General features: G+C 37.3%; 1 protein-coding gene across 1 annotated transcript in view; it reads left to right on the plus strand.

The window, feature by feature from the left end:
• The first annotated feature begins 2,312 nt into the window (after positions 1-2,312).
• Positions 2,313-13,703, plus strand: part of lama1 (laminin, alpha 1) — a 33,554-nt gene continuing 22,163 nt past the window's right edge. Inside the window, exons 1-8 of the mRNA XM_065258937.1 lie at positions 2,313-2,450; positions 6,614-6,784; positions 6,901-7,013; positions 11,118-11,360; positions 11,664-11,843; positions 11,960-12,049; positions 13,253-13,370; positions 13,511-13,689. Coding sequence (XP_065115009.1) covers positions 2,384-2,450; positions 6,614-6,784; positions 6,901-7,013; positions 11,118-11,360; positions 11,664-11,843; positions 11,960-12,049; positions 13,253-13,370; positions 13,511-13,689 — 1,161 coding nt within the window. The 5' untranslated portion in view covers positions 2,313-2,383. The remainder of the gene's footprint in view (positions 2,451-6,613; positions 6,785-6,900; positions 7,014-11,117; positions 11,361-11,663; positions 11,844-11,959; positions 12,050-13,252; positions 13,371-13,510; positions 13,690-13,703) is intronic.

Here is a 13,703-nt window from a genome sequence, read left to right on the forward strand (position 1 = left end):
TACACAAGTCCAATAAGTCTGGAGCAGACGAGTTTCTGCATACAGTTAGGTATTATGGAAAATAAACAGACTTTTTGGATCTCATTAGCTGATGTTGATGGACTCATTGTCTATCTACAGATGTATTCACCACCACACAGAAAGATCCCTCATCATCTCATCTCATCTCTGTCACAGTGTTTCTGAAGATCATTAGTCTATTTTCTCAGCTCACAGACATCAGTTAACAGCATCTCATCTTTGGCACTATAACCCAAACAGATCCAGCTGGCTGACGGGTCCACTGCTGTCCAGAGCCTTCCATTGGACCGAGAGCACAGTGCCAGATGGGCACCAGAACCGAGCCTTGATAGAGGCGAACAAAAGCAGCCAAAACCATCAGCAAATGAGTTTCAGCTGTGAGAGACTCTCTCTACAACATCAGGGTTTTGTGATTTTTACTGAAGCCAACCAGAGACCAAACTGATGAAGATAAACTGAGCTAAAACTGTTATTCCTCCAGAAAACCATGTACTGTAACTTCATATTGAGAGGATATAAACCTCAGAGAATAATTCAAATCTGCTTGCTTTAGATTATTATAATGATCCTTACAAATACACAGCATCACAATTAAATAGCTGACAGTTAAATTTATGCTTTTATCCAAAGTTTAGCCTCAAATGTTATTAAAGAATCTCAGTTGAGTTCAGGATCATCTATTAGTAAACACAGACATCTTCTCCATTATAATGACCATAATAATACAAAAGCCCATCTGATCAACATATCTAATAACAAACAGCAACAGAGATCCCTCATATCTAAAATAAAAGTAACTGCTGTGACAAGAGTTTAGGATAAAATATCAGTTACTACAATTATTGCTGCTACTGTACAAATGTAATAAATGTAATTAATTAAGTGTAATAATTCTCCTTTAAACAGCAACATAAATTTTATACAATCTTCTTTTTTACGGTATATAATACGGTATCCTGGTTACTGTGGTTGTAAGTGTAGATAAGCACTGTCTGCATAAGTGTAATGAGTAAACTCCAGACAGACAGACAGACAGACAGCATTGAGTTTATATAAGACCTTTACTGCCATCTGCTGGAGAAATACAGTCACTGAAACAGCTGAGGAGGAAGAAAACTTGCATTATTTATAACATCAACATTTACAGCTTGACTATTCAATTTGAATGCACATTATATTTTTTCCTCATTTATCTACATTATGGACAGAGAGACAGACAGACAGACAGACAGACAGACAGACCGATAGATAGATGAGTATGGCGCATGTGTGTTGCATAGGATACGTGAAATGTTTTCGCGTGCGCACTAAAGTCAGGCGGTCATATGAGGGTTTTTTTCTCGTAAAGTTTCAATGGTTATTCGGAAGTATATGTATCATAATTTTATATTAAATTATTATTTACCTCCAGTATCAAAAAGGCCATTTTTGGTGTTTCATAGCCTATTATTTTTGTATTATTTTCATTCCCTTTTCCTGAATTTAAAGTTGTGACTTGTTTGGCTATCCTTGATCATTTTGCTTTTTATTTCTTTCCCTTTCTGTTTGTTGAATTGATATTCTTCACCTTCTTATAAAATGTATGTAGTATGCGTTACTAGACGTTTAAATGTTATTAACTTTGTGTCGCCTGTATATTCAATGTTCACACAATGCAGAAAACACAATATACATGTTTATTAACACAAGTCTTTTGTATTAATATCACTTTAAAGGAAACAAGCATATAAAAACATGAGAAATACCGATGTCAATTACCCTAAACAGACGATAGAGTCAAGTTTATGTGCGGTGTAAATTAACCTCGTCTATTGTAGTATGTTAATCAATGAGGTCAGAAATACTTCTTAAGATAAACATCTGATAGTTATAAGGAAAGTTTAATACAGTAAGCAAATATTTCTTTATTTTATGTACAGAGCAGCAGGTCTGTCATGTTTTAACTTCACTCAGCGGAGACGGCCACGCGCTGAGGGGAGTTCGCGCCAAAACTATTGCAAGTATGTCTGATCAACATTATAAATGCTTTTTTAGTAATCAGTAAATGACAAACAAATGTTTTGTTGTGTAAATTATAGCGGTTAAAACTACTCCATCCACAAAAGGGAGACATATCGTACAGTCTTACTCCAAACATGGTACATTCCAGTGAGACCCCTTCACACCCACGCGCGCGCACACACACCTCTCTTACTGCAGACATGGTACAGTCCGTAACGGGGGGATACTTTGTAGCGGATCCAAAGTTTGAATGAGAAAGAAGAGAGACGCGGCGCTGATGGATGTTCATGTAAAACTCTGTTAAATTTAGCAGCAGAACTTCATACAGTCGCGTGTTTTACTAATAACGCTGTGACTGAAGATGAGGATAATGAGGGTGAGCGCGCTCATGTGCGCGGTACTGATGTGTGTTGAGGGACACCAGAGAGGTAAGAAAGAGATACACACAGACACACACACACACACACACACACATACACAGTCACACACATACAGTTACACAAGTATGAACGTATAATGCATTCTGCTGATTTTAAAATGTAACATTTCTAAAAAAATATATATAATAATAATAATACTTTGAATGCCTTTATGCTCTTGTTAATTTAGAAACAGTTTTATTCAGATATATTTTAGGAATGTACAAAATGTTCACCTCTTACAAGTACCGTAGTATCACTATACAATGGTCAGATGATAATACCATAGTAATAATCAATATTTTCCGTCAGATTTATGTCCTTTAAGGTACCTAAACGTATTCAGTACCCTTACGAAAATTAACCATGATTTTACCACAGATAAAAAAACAGAAAAACATGGTTACTGTATTAAAACCATGCTTACCAAAAAATGTATAAACCATGGTTTAAATAACCATAAATAATACCATGATTATTGTAGTAAAACTAATAGCTTTTACTAATAGTAATTAATACACAAAAAACATGGTTACTACACTTTTACCACAAAAAACATGGTTGCTACAACCCCCCAAAAACATGGTTACTACACTTTAACCACAAAAAATCATGGTTCCTATACTTTTACCCCCCCCCCCCCCAAAATACATGGTTACTACTTTTACCACAATAAAACATGCTCGCTACAATTTTACTACATAAACCATGGAAATTTTCATAAGGGTACTTCCATTGGTACCATACTGTGTTTCTTTTGTTAGTGAAAATGACAGAAAGGAGTTGACTGATTGTTTTTGTAATAAACTCACAAACCTACATATGTTAATTATCTAATTATTGAATTTAATCTAAAGTACTAAAGTTGAATGCTGGTTTAATTTTAATATAAAACTTGACTATCTGCTGCTGTGAGGTATTTGCATTGGTAAAGCATAGAAGCTGTGGCACATTAATGAGATTTCTCACCCTCAGGTTTGCTTAACAGGGTTAATGTGCTTTTGACTTTGACCCAGCGAGGGTCTGAATAGGAAGTTAATGTGTCATGTGATCTCTCTTCTTCATTAAGGTTTATTTTGTATTGTTGTAAGCTGAATGTATGTATGAGGTTAAAGGTCACATGACTGCACAGGTGTGATTAACAGCTTATACAGACGTGGTCGCTGTTCTCAGACATTTCTCTGTTTTTCTTATCAATAACGTTTGTCATTTGAGTTATTAAACTTTCACCAGTTTTCACAAATGTTGAGATTCATTACTGATCAGGTGATGAATGTTGAATCATTTTCACACCACATGAATTGGTGTTTTAGACAGTGTGGTATATAGTGAAGCTGTGTTGGTAATCCTTCATGAATACTGATTCAAACAATACTGATGTTTATCTCTAGTTGTTTCACACTGAATTGACTAAATCACATTGTCTGGTTGTTATCAGATCCACTTAAATCTGATGACGGACTCTGTTCACATGCAGATTCTGCAGATCTTTGTGTTTGTCCTAAAGTCTCTTTAACCAGACGATTTGATTGGCTTAACTACAAAAGTTTTTCTTCTTGGAATTATAACTATTACTGCTGCATATAAATTTAATGGTGTTTTTTTGCTTACGGCTTCTTGCATATAAAATGTAATTTCTACAAAAAAGTGCGTAGACAACTGCTAGGGTATGCCATCTAATTCTTTTTGAGTATAATTTTTGATCATTATGGAGGCAGACATCATTATAGTGAATCTTTATAGATACTTATAAGCATAGCAAATCACGCATTGTGAGTTTCTCATGATCTACAACATTTGTGCAGTCAGGAGCCGGTTGAGTTTTTGCTTTCACAAATTTATTTTTACTTTTATCATCACAATCTTCATTACTTTATAAAGAACTGTTGAGCTGAAAAGCTATGTTTATTTGTCTTTTTTTCAATCCTGACTGAACTGAAAGCTTAACAGAATAAGCTGAGACGTCAATCACTATTGTGTAAAGCTGTAACTCTGACCCCCGCTTTCCCACCAAATGAGCCATGATGGGGGTCTGAGGCGCTCGCTGGGAAAGAATTACAACTATTATCCTTCCTTCTTCTTTAAATCAAACATATCCTTCTAATGCTTTCCTGAATATTGTGAAATCTCCACTGGTGTTAAGAATAATATTATGTGAATATGTTAGTAAAATTACCAAACCTCAAATTCAAATAAATTAACTTTATTTTCAAAAAATCTCTATTTATAGATTTTCTTCTCAACTGAATTGTGTCAGTATGTAAGCACTAAGCTGTAGTGTATTAGGCATGTGAATGAAGTAGAGTCAATAATGAGTCATACGATACAGCACAGCCTCGAGTATCTTTTTGCTTTTATAAACTGTTACCACACAATACAAATATTGAAGCTAAAAAACCCTCAACTTTCATGAAGTAAAATCACTAAAAACTAAAGTCTTCTGCTGGTATAAAATAGTCCCTGACCATCTGTGAACATTATCAGAGTGTTTCACATATGTTTACATTGCTACGGTTAAAGATTGATTGGTACAGCGGCCATACATAGATTGTTTTATCATAACACAGCTATTGACAAATAATCAAGAATCGTAACTAAATGTTTAATAAAAAGGTTTTGCTAATGTATGCATTGATTCCGGAACATTCTTTTCTAACAGCGGTTAAAGTGTTTGTTTGCAAGTGTTTAGAGAGTCGTTTAAGGCTATATCCACACGAAGCCGGTGCATTCCCTATCCGATCATTTTTTTTCCTTGCTCTAAAAAAATAATCCGTAAACACGAAACCACTGAAACCGACTGAAAGCGGTGTAGTATATATGCCGGACCAGTATGGGGCGCTGTAATTCTGCCACAGATATACACTATACACGGAGAAGAAGACTTTGAGCATGCGCATAGCCAACGTATGGTGTTGTCCATTATCGCTTGTTGGTCACCACAATTGCATAGACGCAATAGATTTTGCTGTAATAAAGCTAGTAGGCTTTAGTAGCTTCTGTAGCACAAACACAATCACGTAATCCGCCGTTATTGTTGTTGCTGTTACGTGGGACGCTTCCGACACGTGATGTGATGACGTTTTCGCTTCACAAAATATACGGATTGGCTGTACAGACGAAACCGCAAGGGTGTCGGTTTCAGATTTATCCACTTTAGGACCAGGTTTCAAAAAATAGCGGTTTCACTCTCTGAAATCGCCGGATCCGTGTGGATGAAGCGCCAATACGATAACAAATTTATGCGTATACAGTGATTCGCGTCTCCGTGTGGACAGCCCCTAAATGTCAGCGGTCAGCTCTCATGCAAACGCAGGCCAGATGTTTCACTCACCGGTGTGCTGTTTGATGTTTGTGTGTTTTCAGCAGCACTACAGGAGTCCATCAAAGACCACCAGGTCTCTCTGTCATACACAAACATGTGTCTTGTGACTAGTTGAGGACAGATGTGAAACATTATAACATTGAAGAAAGAACCTGAGTAATACTCATTTAAAGACATCAGCTCAGTTACTGGGGCTTGTCAGTACTGATGAGATAATGAGAAACAATCTGTACATTATATTTCTGATTACCCAACATCATTTTTGGTTTTATTAATTTTTTCAGTTGAATGAATGCATCATCTCGGTGCTTAAAGTGGACTTATTTTTGTTTGAATTTTCAATGTGGACACACCACACACACTATTTTACTACAAAATTTAGTACAAAAGCTTGTATTGTGCTATTTATTAAGAGTTTAAAGTTGAACAGACTCACTAAACTGGTGATTGGCTTAATCTTCTAAAATGACCCTATGACCCATAAGAGTCTCCGGAGAGAGGAAAACTTTCATCTTTTTCATAGTTCTCTCTCATTTAGTTCATTGATGTCAGTAAAGATCAGTCAGGAATGGATGATGGTTATCTCTTCACATTAAAGAGCGGCTCATGAGAATTGACTGCTGTCTTTGTTAGATGTCTGAGATGTGCTTATTTATGTGTCATGAATCACAGCACACAGACCATTGGGTAAACGGACGGAGGCACCGGGGTCACTTTTCAAAAGAAACTAAACGGAAAGGAGAAAATAGTTGGGATTATATTTTGGAGGAGTTTGGGTGAATTCTTAATAAACACAAAGAGAAATGCACAGGTTTAGTATTTGTTTAAGTTGTTAAATCTGTTTTTCCAGGTCTATTTCCTGCTATCTTAAATCTTGCCAGCAATGCAGAAATTACAACTAATGCCACTTGTGGTGAACCTGTCTCTGAGATGTACTGTAAACTAGTTGAACACGTTCCTGGAAGACGAATCCGTAACCCTCAGTGTCGAATCTGTGATGCTAACAGCCAAAATCCCAAAGGTACCATTAACTCTTCTAAGAAAAGCAGAAGGTTACGCTATGATTTTAAGATCATACCTACTTGATTTATGATGTCTGACTTTTTTTTTAACCTGTTTTTATTTGTGTTCAAACAGAGCAACACCCCATTACTAATGCCATCGACGGCACCAACCAATGGTGGCAGAGCCCGAGTATCAAAAATGGCCGTGAGTTTCATTGGGTCACCATCACTTTGGACTTAAGACAGGTGAGGCACTGAGAGTTTTTGGGGCAGAATTATGAGTTGATCTGTGCCTTACAGTGTGTAGTTGACTTGTTTAGAGATGTCAAAGCATTAAATGAATGTGAGTAATATTTATGCTGGAATGCTGGTTTAAGGATTAGGTTGTCTTTTTAAACAAACACAGAGTTGTTGTGCTGTCCCTGAGGGACTTTAATCTCTTCAGATGTCCTCTCCTCCATTCAAACACACTGGAAACTCCCCCACTAACTCTACTAGTCTACAATTAGCACCATATTCAGGTTAACAGTGCGGATGTAATGAGTGACCTGTGACGACAGGATGAGCGCGCGGTTAATATAAAAGCAGGGTTTACTGGGAAACGACTCTCTGGTAAGATTCAGACACAGTTTGTTAATTCCAGAGACGTTTTCAGACACGCATTCCAACTTCAGCTCAACACAAAAGATGGTCATGTGATCACGGGTCACTTGTGTCTTCATGTGCAAATGAACCTTCAGCTCTTTAATGGGATCTAACACAACTTTCCCAACACAACGAGTACAGCTCAATTCATTCCTGTTTTAAAGTATTCAGTTTTCCAATACAAAATTAAAAAAGTTACAGTCACATTTGCATTTGTTTAGCAAACAAGTTTAACATCTAATAGCCATCAAAACACAACCCAGATATCTAGACAAGACACAATTTGGGCAGTCAGTGAACATTTAATAGACATTTAAGTATATCCTTAAAATAAATGCTTGTAATAAAAATGTTGACTTTGCTTAAATTAAGGAATATTAGACATCTCACGTTTTATTTGGGCAAAAACAACAAGTAACCAAGTTTATTCTGACTAGGCGTGGGTTACTACTGTATATTGGCTCTGTAGTTAACCTAGATGCTGAAAATGATGAGAGGAACTAAATACCTCCAGTATTTCATGAAAGATTTGATTCCTGTCTCGACTATACCACAAGCTCTTTACAGACAACCCTTTGATTCATGAACCCGTCTGACACTCATGTAGAGAATCTGCTGATCTTGCATCATTAGAAACAGATGAGACCACAGACATATTTCAGTCTGGACTGAGATGAGTTCATCTATTGTCTGATTCTTTACTGGGTTGGGGGTTGTACACAGCAGGGATAAAGCAGACGACCCCATGGACCCTCAGGACAAAAGTGCAGGATTACACATGCTAATGTCACCCTAAACATACACACCTGGAGAGAGAGGAGGGGGGGTGATCGGGTCACTTTAAAAGTACTAAAATACTGTGTGTGTGTTTGTGTTTGTGAGGACAGATGCAGAGGTGTTATATAGACATCTGATGTGTGTTTATATTGAGACAGTGTGAGATGTTTAAGGGGGTTCACAGGATAATGAGGTCCAAATGGTCTCAGCCATCTGTGTTCATTAGATAAAGAAGATCATAGTGTGCTTTAACCTCCCTGACTGACTCTGTGCTTGTGATAGCATTTATAACTAATAGATCATTTCATTATTAGTTGTCCAGAGAAGTGTGCAGCGTCTTGTTAATGTTTATGTTAATTGGCACTCAGTCTAATAAGTGTTGTGATTTCTTTTTGACTGTAAAACCTGAAGGTTATTCTGTCAGTCTGTTTAGTTTTTATTCTGTTTGAGAAATCTAAATAATGCCCTTGAGGACATCTTAACACACAAGACAGATTGTTTCATGTCTATGAGGTCACAGTACTTTATTTTGTCTGTTGTAAAGTTTAGACTCTTGATAAAGTGTAAAATTACTCTTATGAGATCTGAACTTCCATCAGTAAAAACAATCACTGTCTTAAATGTCTAAATGTTTTAATCATTAACCTCAAAAATGCTCGCGAGTGGTTTCTGGAGAGAGAAATAATGGACACCGGTAATAAGCAAACTTCAGACACTGTAGTATAGGACTTTAAATACGTCACGTGTCTTTTCAGGATCTTTACGGCATCTGTGTGAACACACACACAAAAAATTCCAGAAAATTATTGGCAATGTGAATGAACCAAAAATCAAACGATCCCAGACAGGGTTCCCACGGGTCCTTAAAATCCTTAAAATTTTGTGAATGTGGGGGAAATAATTCAAGGCCCTGGGAAGTTTTTGAAAATATACATACATAGATACAGGTCATTGAAAGTTCTTGAATCTATTTTATGCAAGAAGTTTTCTGGAAAAAATCCATATTATTCCCTGTGTAGTGTAGGATAATATCATAAAAAGTCTTTTTAAGCACACATGCTAAACTGTTGGCTTTAAATGCTTAAATATCTTCTGTATGTGAATGTTGATTCATACCAAAATGATTTTTTGCATAGTTGTGTTTGACACATGAATACATCTCTGGTTACGTATGTAACTGTTGTTCCCTGAGAAGGGAACGAGACGCTGCGTCTCCCTTGCCATACTTCCTGCGTCCCTTTAACGTCGTCTTTGGCAATATTTCAGATAGCGATATACTTCCTGCATCACCCTGTCTTTGTCGTTAAGCCTCGCCATTGGTTGAATTTGATATACACATTCAGACGGACTTACCCCTGGAGGCGTCCCCAAAGTGTCACCGCAGTGACGCAGCGCGAGTTCCCTCAAAAGGGAACTGTAACAATGTATCTTAAAAGGTAACACGATGTAACCTTGCTCTCAAATGTGTCCCCACATTAAGTCCTTGAATTTGAGGGTATTGGACCTGGAAAGTCCTTGAAAGGTCCTTGAATTTGAAATTAACTAAAGTGTGGAAACCCTAAGACAAATCCCGGATGCATTTTTCTTGCATTTTCCTTGTATTTTCCGTAATGTCCGTTTGAAAAGGGCTCTACTGTGTTTCAAGAAGTCTTTCATTCAATCAGATTTGTTCACTATAGAGCTGCTCTAGATCATCCATAGTTGTTTTTCCTAGCAACCATCCCATAATTGAACAATAAACTAAGCTATGATTATCACAGGTAGATCAGAGTCCTGAATCACGTGAGATCTGGTTTGAATGGAAACAGCAGCCTGTAATTTATCATCTCACTGATGTCTTTAAAAGATTCTGGGAATTTTATTACATTCAGATGAGAGCGAGGTTTGACCTGTACCTGTGTGTGTCTCTCTGAAGATCTTTGTTTTTAATTCACATTGCTAAGCATTCAGTAAACAAATTCAGAGTTTCTTCAGCTCCAGCAGGGTTTTAGGGTTTTACAGTTTTAAATATATGTCTTCTCTGATGCTTTGAAATGAAAAAAAAAGATTTGTACCATAAAACATATGCGTTAAACTTGACCTAGAACATATGATAGGACGTTTATGTAATGAAACATTATACTTCAAAGATGTGTGAAGTGTGATTTGAGTCTTGAAGAGACATTAGGTGTGAGGAGATCCATATGTGAAACAGATCTGATGAGCTGTGATCTTTCTTGAGAAAAGTTTTTGAGGTAAATACTGAGGGTCATGAGAAGGTAAATAGTGAAAACGTTGAATTTATTTTGACAGAAGGGATGAACTCAGAGACAAACGATCCCTGTGTGATCAGAGTATAAGAGCAGACATAAGAGCATTTGTTATAAAAGTAAAAGGTCAAATACTTCACAAGACTTTTTTAAGATGTAAAATAAATCATTTGTGTCTCTAGACTACAGATGTAAAGTTTTATTTCAAAATATCATATAGATCATTTATTATAAGATGTTAAAATTGTCACTTTGTAGATGTGTGCAAAAATGTGCTGTTTTTGGATGTGTCTCTTTAAATTCAAATGAGCTGAAGAAATGATGGTTTGCTGAAAAAGACCTAAACTCAGTTGTGCTGTCAATTTTTTTTTCTCTTTCTCTCTGCATTAATTTTCAGTGCTGTGGTTGAATAGTGCAGATTAAGGGGCGGTATTATTATAACAAGATCCCCTTCTGACATCACAAGGGGAGACAGGTTTCAATGAGCTACTTTTTCACATGCTTGCAAAACTAAGTTACTGGGTTGATCTTTTTCACATTCTCTAGGTTGATAGAAGCACTGGGGACCCAATTATAGCACTTAAACAAGGAAAAGTAAATTTTTTATGATATGTCCCCTTTAAAAGAAGCAACAGACACCTCAACATGACCAGATGCCTCTTTATTCTTTATCCAACAGATCTTTCAGGTCGCTTATATCATCATTAAAGCTGCTAACTCTCCACGACCCGGGAACTGGATTCTGGAGCGTTCTCTTGACGGAGTGAACTTTCAGCCGTGGCAGTACTACGCTATCAGTGACACCGAGTGTCTGACCCGATATAACGTCACCCCGCGCCTCGGTCCTCCTACCTACAAGAGGGACGATGAGGTCATCTGTACGTCCTATTACTCACGGCTGGTGCCGCTGGAGCACGGCGAGGTGAGCAGTGCATGATGGGTAATCGGGGTCATGCAGGGACACAGCCGGGCGGGCAGTTGTGTTACTTTGTAGTGTGAATTGTCAGTGGTCATGTAGTATCAGTTTCATAACGTTACTGTAGACTGAGAAGAGTTTGTATCATTTGTTAGAAGATATGTGAATATGGAAACAAAAGATGCTGAAACATCATTGTACTTGAAGGCTGAATATATTTTTAAAGCACTAAACCAGTTAATAGTGCACATTAGTTCTGATCTGAGATCAGTGGAAGTTTTAAAGATGTTTTATTTTTCTCTGTAACAGATCCACACATCTCTGATAAACGGCCGCCCCAGCGCTGATGATCTGACCCCAGAACTGCTGGATTTTACCTCTGCCCAATACATCCGTCTACGTCTGCAGAGAATACGCACGCTCAACGCCGACCTCATGACCCTCAGCTACCGTGACCCTAAAGATGTTGACCCCATCGTCACCCGACGGGTATAAAACAATTCTTCTGTGCACTGAAATAACATTTAAGATCCTAAGACAAGATTCTTCATATTTTAACAAAACTCATCTCCCTCTCCCCCGCCTCTCTCTCTCTCTCTTTACAGTATTATTACTCAATCAAGGATATCTCAGTGGGCGGGATGTGTATCTGTTATGGCCATGCCCAAAGCTGTCCCTGGGATCCTGTTACCAAGGTAATGGAGCACACACACAGGAACAAAAGCTGTCAATCAAATGAGAGAGTGATATTTATCATTAAAGGTGCAGTATGTAACTTTTAGAAGGATCTAAAGACAGAAATGCAATATAATCTACATAACTATATGATCAGGGGTGTATAAAGACCTTTCATAATGAACTGTTATGTGTTTATTACGTTTTATCTACATACACCGCGGGTCCCCTTACATGGAAGTCGCCATTTTGTGCCGCCATGTTTTTCTACAGTAGCCCTAAACCAGTGTTTCTCAAACTTTTTCAGCCCAAGGACCACTTTATCTTCCAATTTTTTTCTGAGGACCACCTAACAGAATCCCACTCTAACACGCCCCCAAAAAACACGACAAAATAGGAAGTATAAGCTAAATTTAAGTTTAATATGCAACTGTTTCAAGTCAAAAACTATGTTCAGAAATTATTATATGAATTTTATTTCATTTGAAAAAGTAAATGTGAAATGAATTGCAGCTGCAATGAACAACAAATTTTACACATGAAGCTAAAACTAGTACATTACAAAACTAATAGATCTGCTTTCAGTTGACGCTTGATCTTTTCTTTGGTTTAGCCACCGATCCATTTTTATGTTATTAAAACAAAATGGCAAGAACTGATATCACAGTTTTGCAAGTGCATTAAAAATCTACTTAAATAAGTGACGATTGTATAAACACTTGCCTAGTTTAGGTCATCTTTTGGCGGACCACTGGGGGGGTTTTGGCGGACCACACTTTAAGAATTACTGCCCTAAACGGACAAACTGCTGTACAAAGCACGTTTTATCACTACTGTACAATAACATGTTTGTCCTTTGGCAGCTACTGTAGCTTCTCTATGTGTTTCGGTGAATGGTGGACTGAGCCGCTGGTTGCAATTCACAATCTCACTGCTAGAAGACGCTAAAATTTACACACTGCACCTTTAAGCCTGCATTATTTTATATTTATGTTAAGCATTTTCTTTCAATTGTGGTTCAATTGAAAATCAACTGTAATCCTTAAATCTCTTTATTATTTCATTCTGAAGTTTTACACAACAACAAATGGACCCCATTGTTAGTGTGTATCTGTTTGTGTGTATCTGTGTTTGTGCATCTGTTTTTGTGTGTGTGACAACTCACCCAAACATTTCTGTCAGCTTGTGTGTGTCTCATTGTGTTTTGGTTTGTGTCTCTTCAGAAGTTGCAGTGCGTATGTGAACACAACACGTGTGGTGTGAGCTGTAATGTGTGTTGTCCTGGATATCATCAGGAGCTGTGGCAGCCTGGAACGCTTTCAGTTGGAAACACATGCAAAAGTATGATACACAAAAAATAACATTTCTTTTATGATTTTCTATATGCAACATTTTTTTGGTGCAATGAGATCTGATGGTTTTGTGAGATTCACCCCAACTAAACAAATACACTTTCACCCTCGTGTTTTCTTGTCCATCAGAATGTAACTGTCACAATAAAGCCAAGGACTGTTACTATAATCAGACAGTATCTGATCTGAAGCTGAGTCTCAATACAGACGGTCAGTTTATAGGAGGAGGTGTTTGTATGAACTGCACTCAGAATACTGCTGGTGTGAACTGTCAAACCTGTGCTGATGGATACTACAGACCACACAAGGTACCTAACATTAT

This window comes from Paramisgurnus dabryanus, chromosome 22 (assembly GCF_030506205.2).
Source record: "Paramisgurnus dabryanus chromosome 22, PD_genome_1.1, whole genome shotgun sequence".
Taxonomy (NCBI): Eukaryota; Metazoa; Chordata; class Actinopteri; order Cypriniformes; family Cobitidae; genus Paramisgurnus; species Paramisgurnus dabryanus.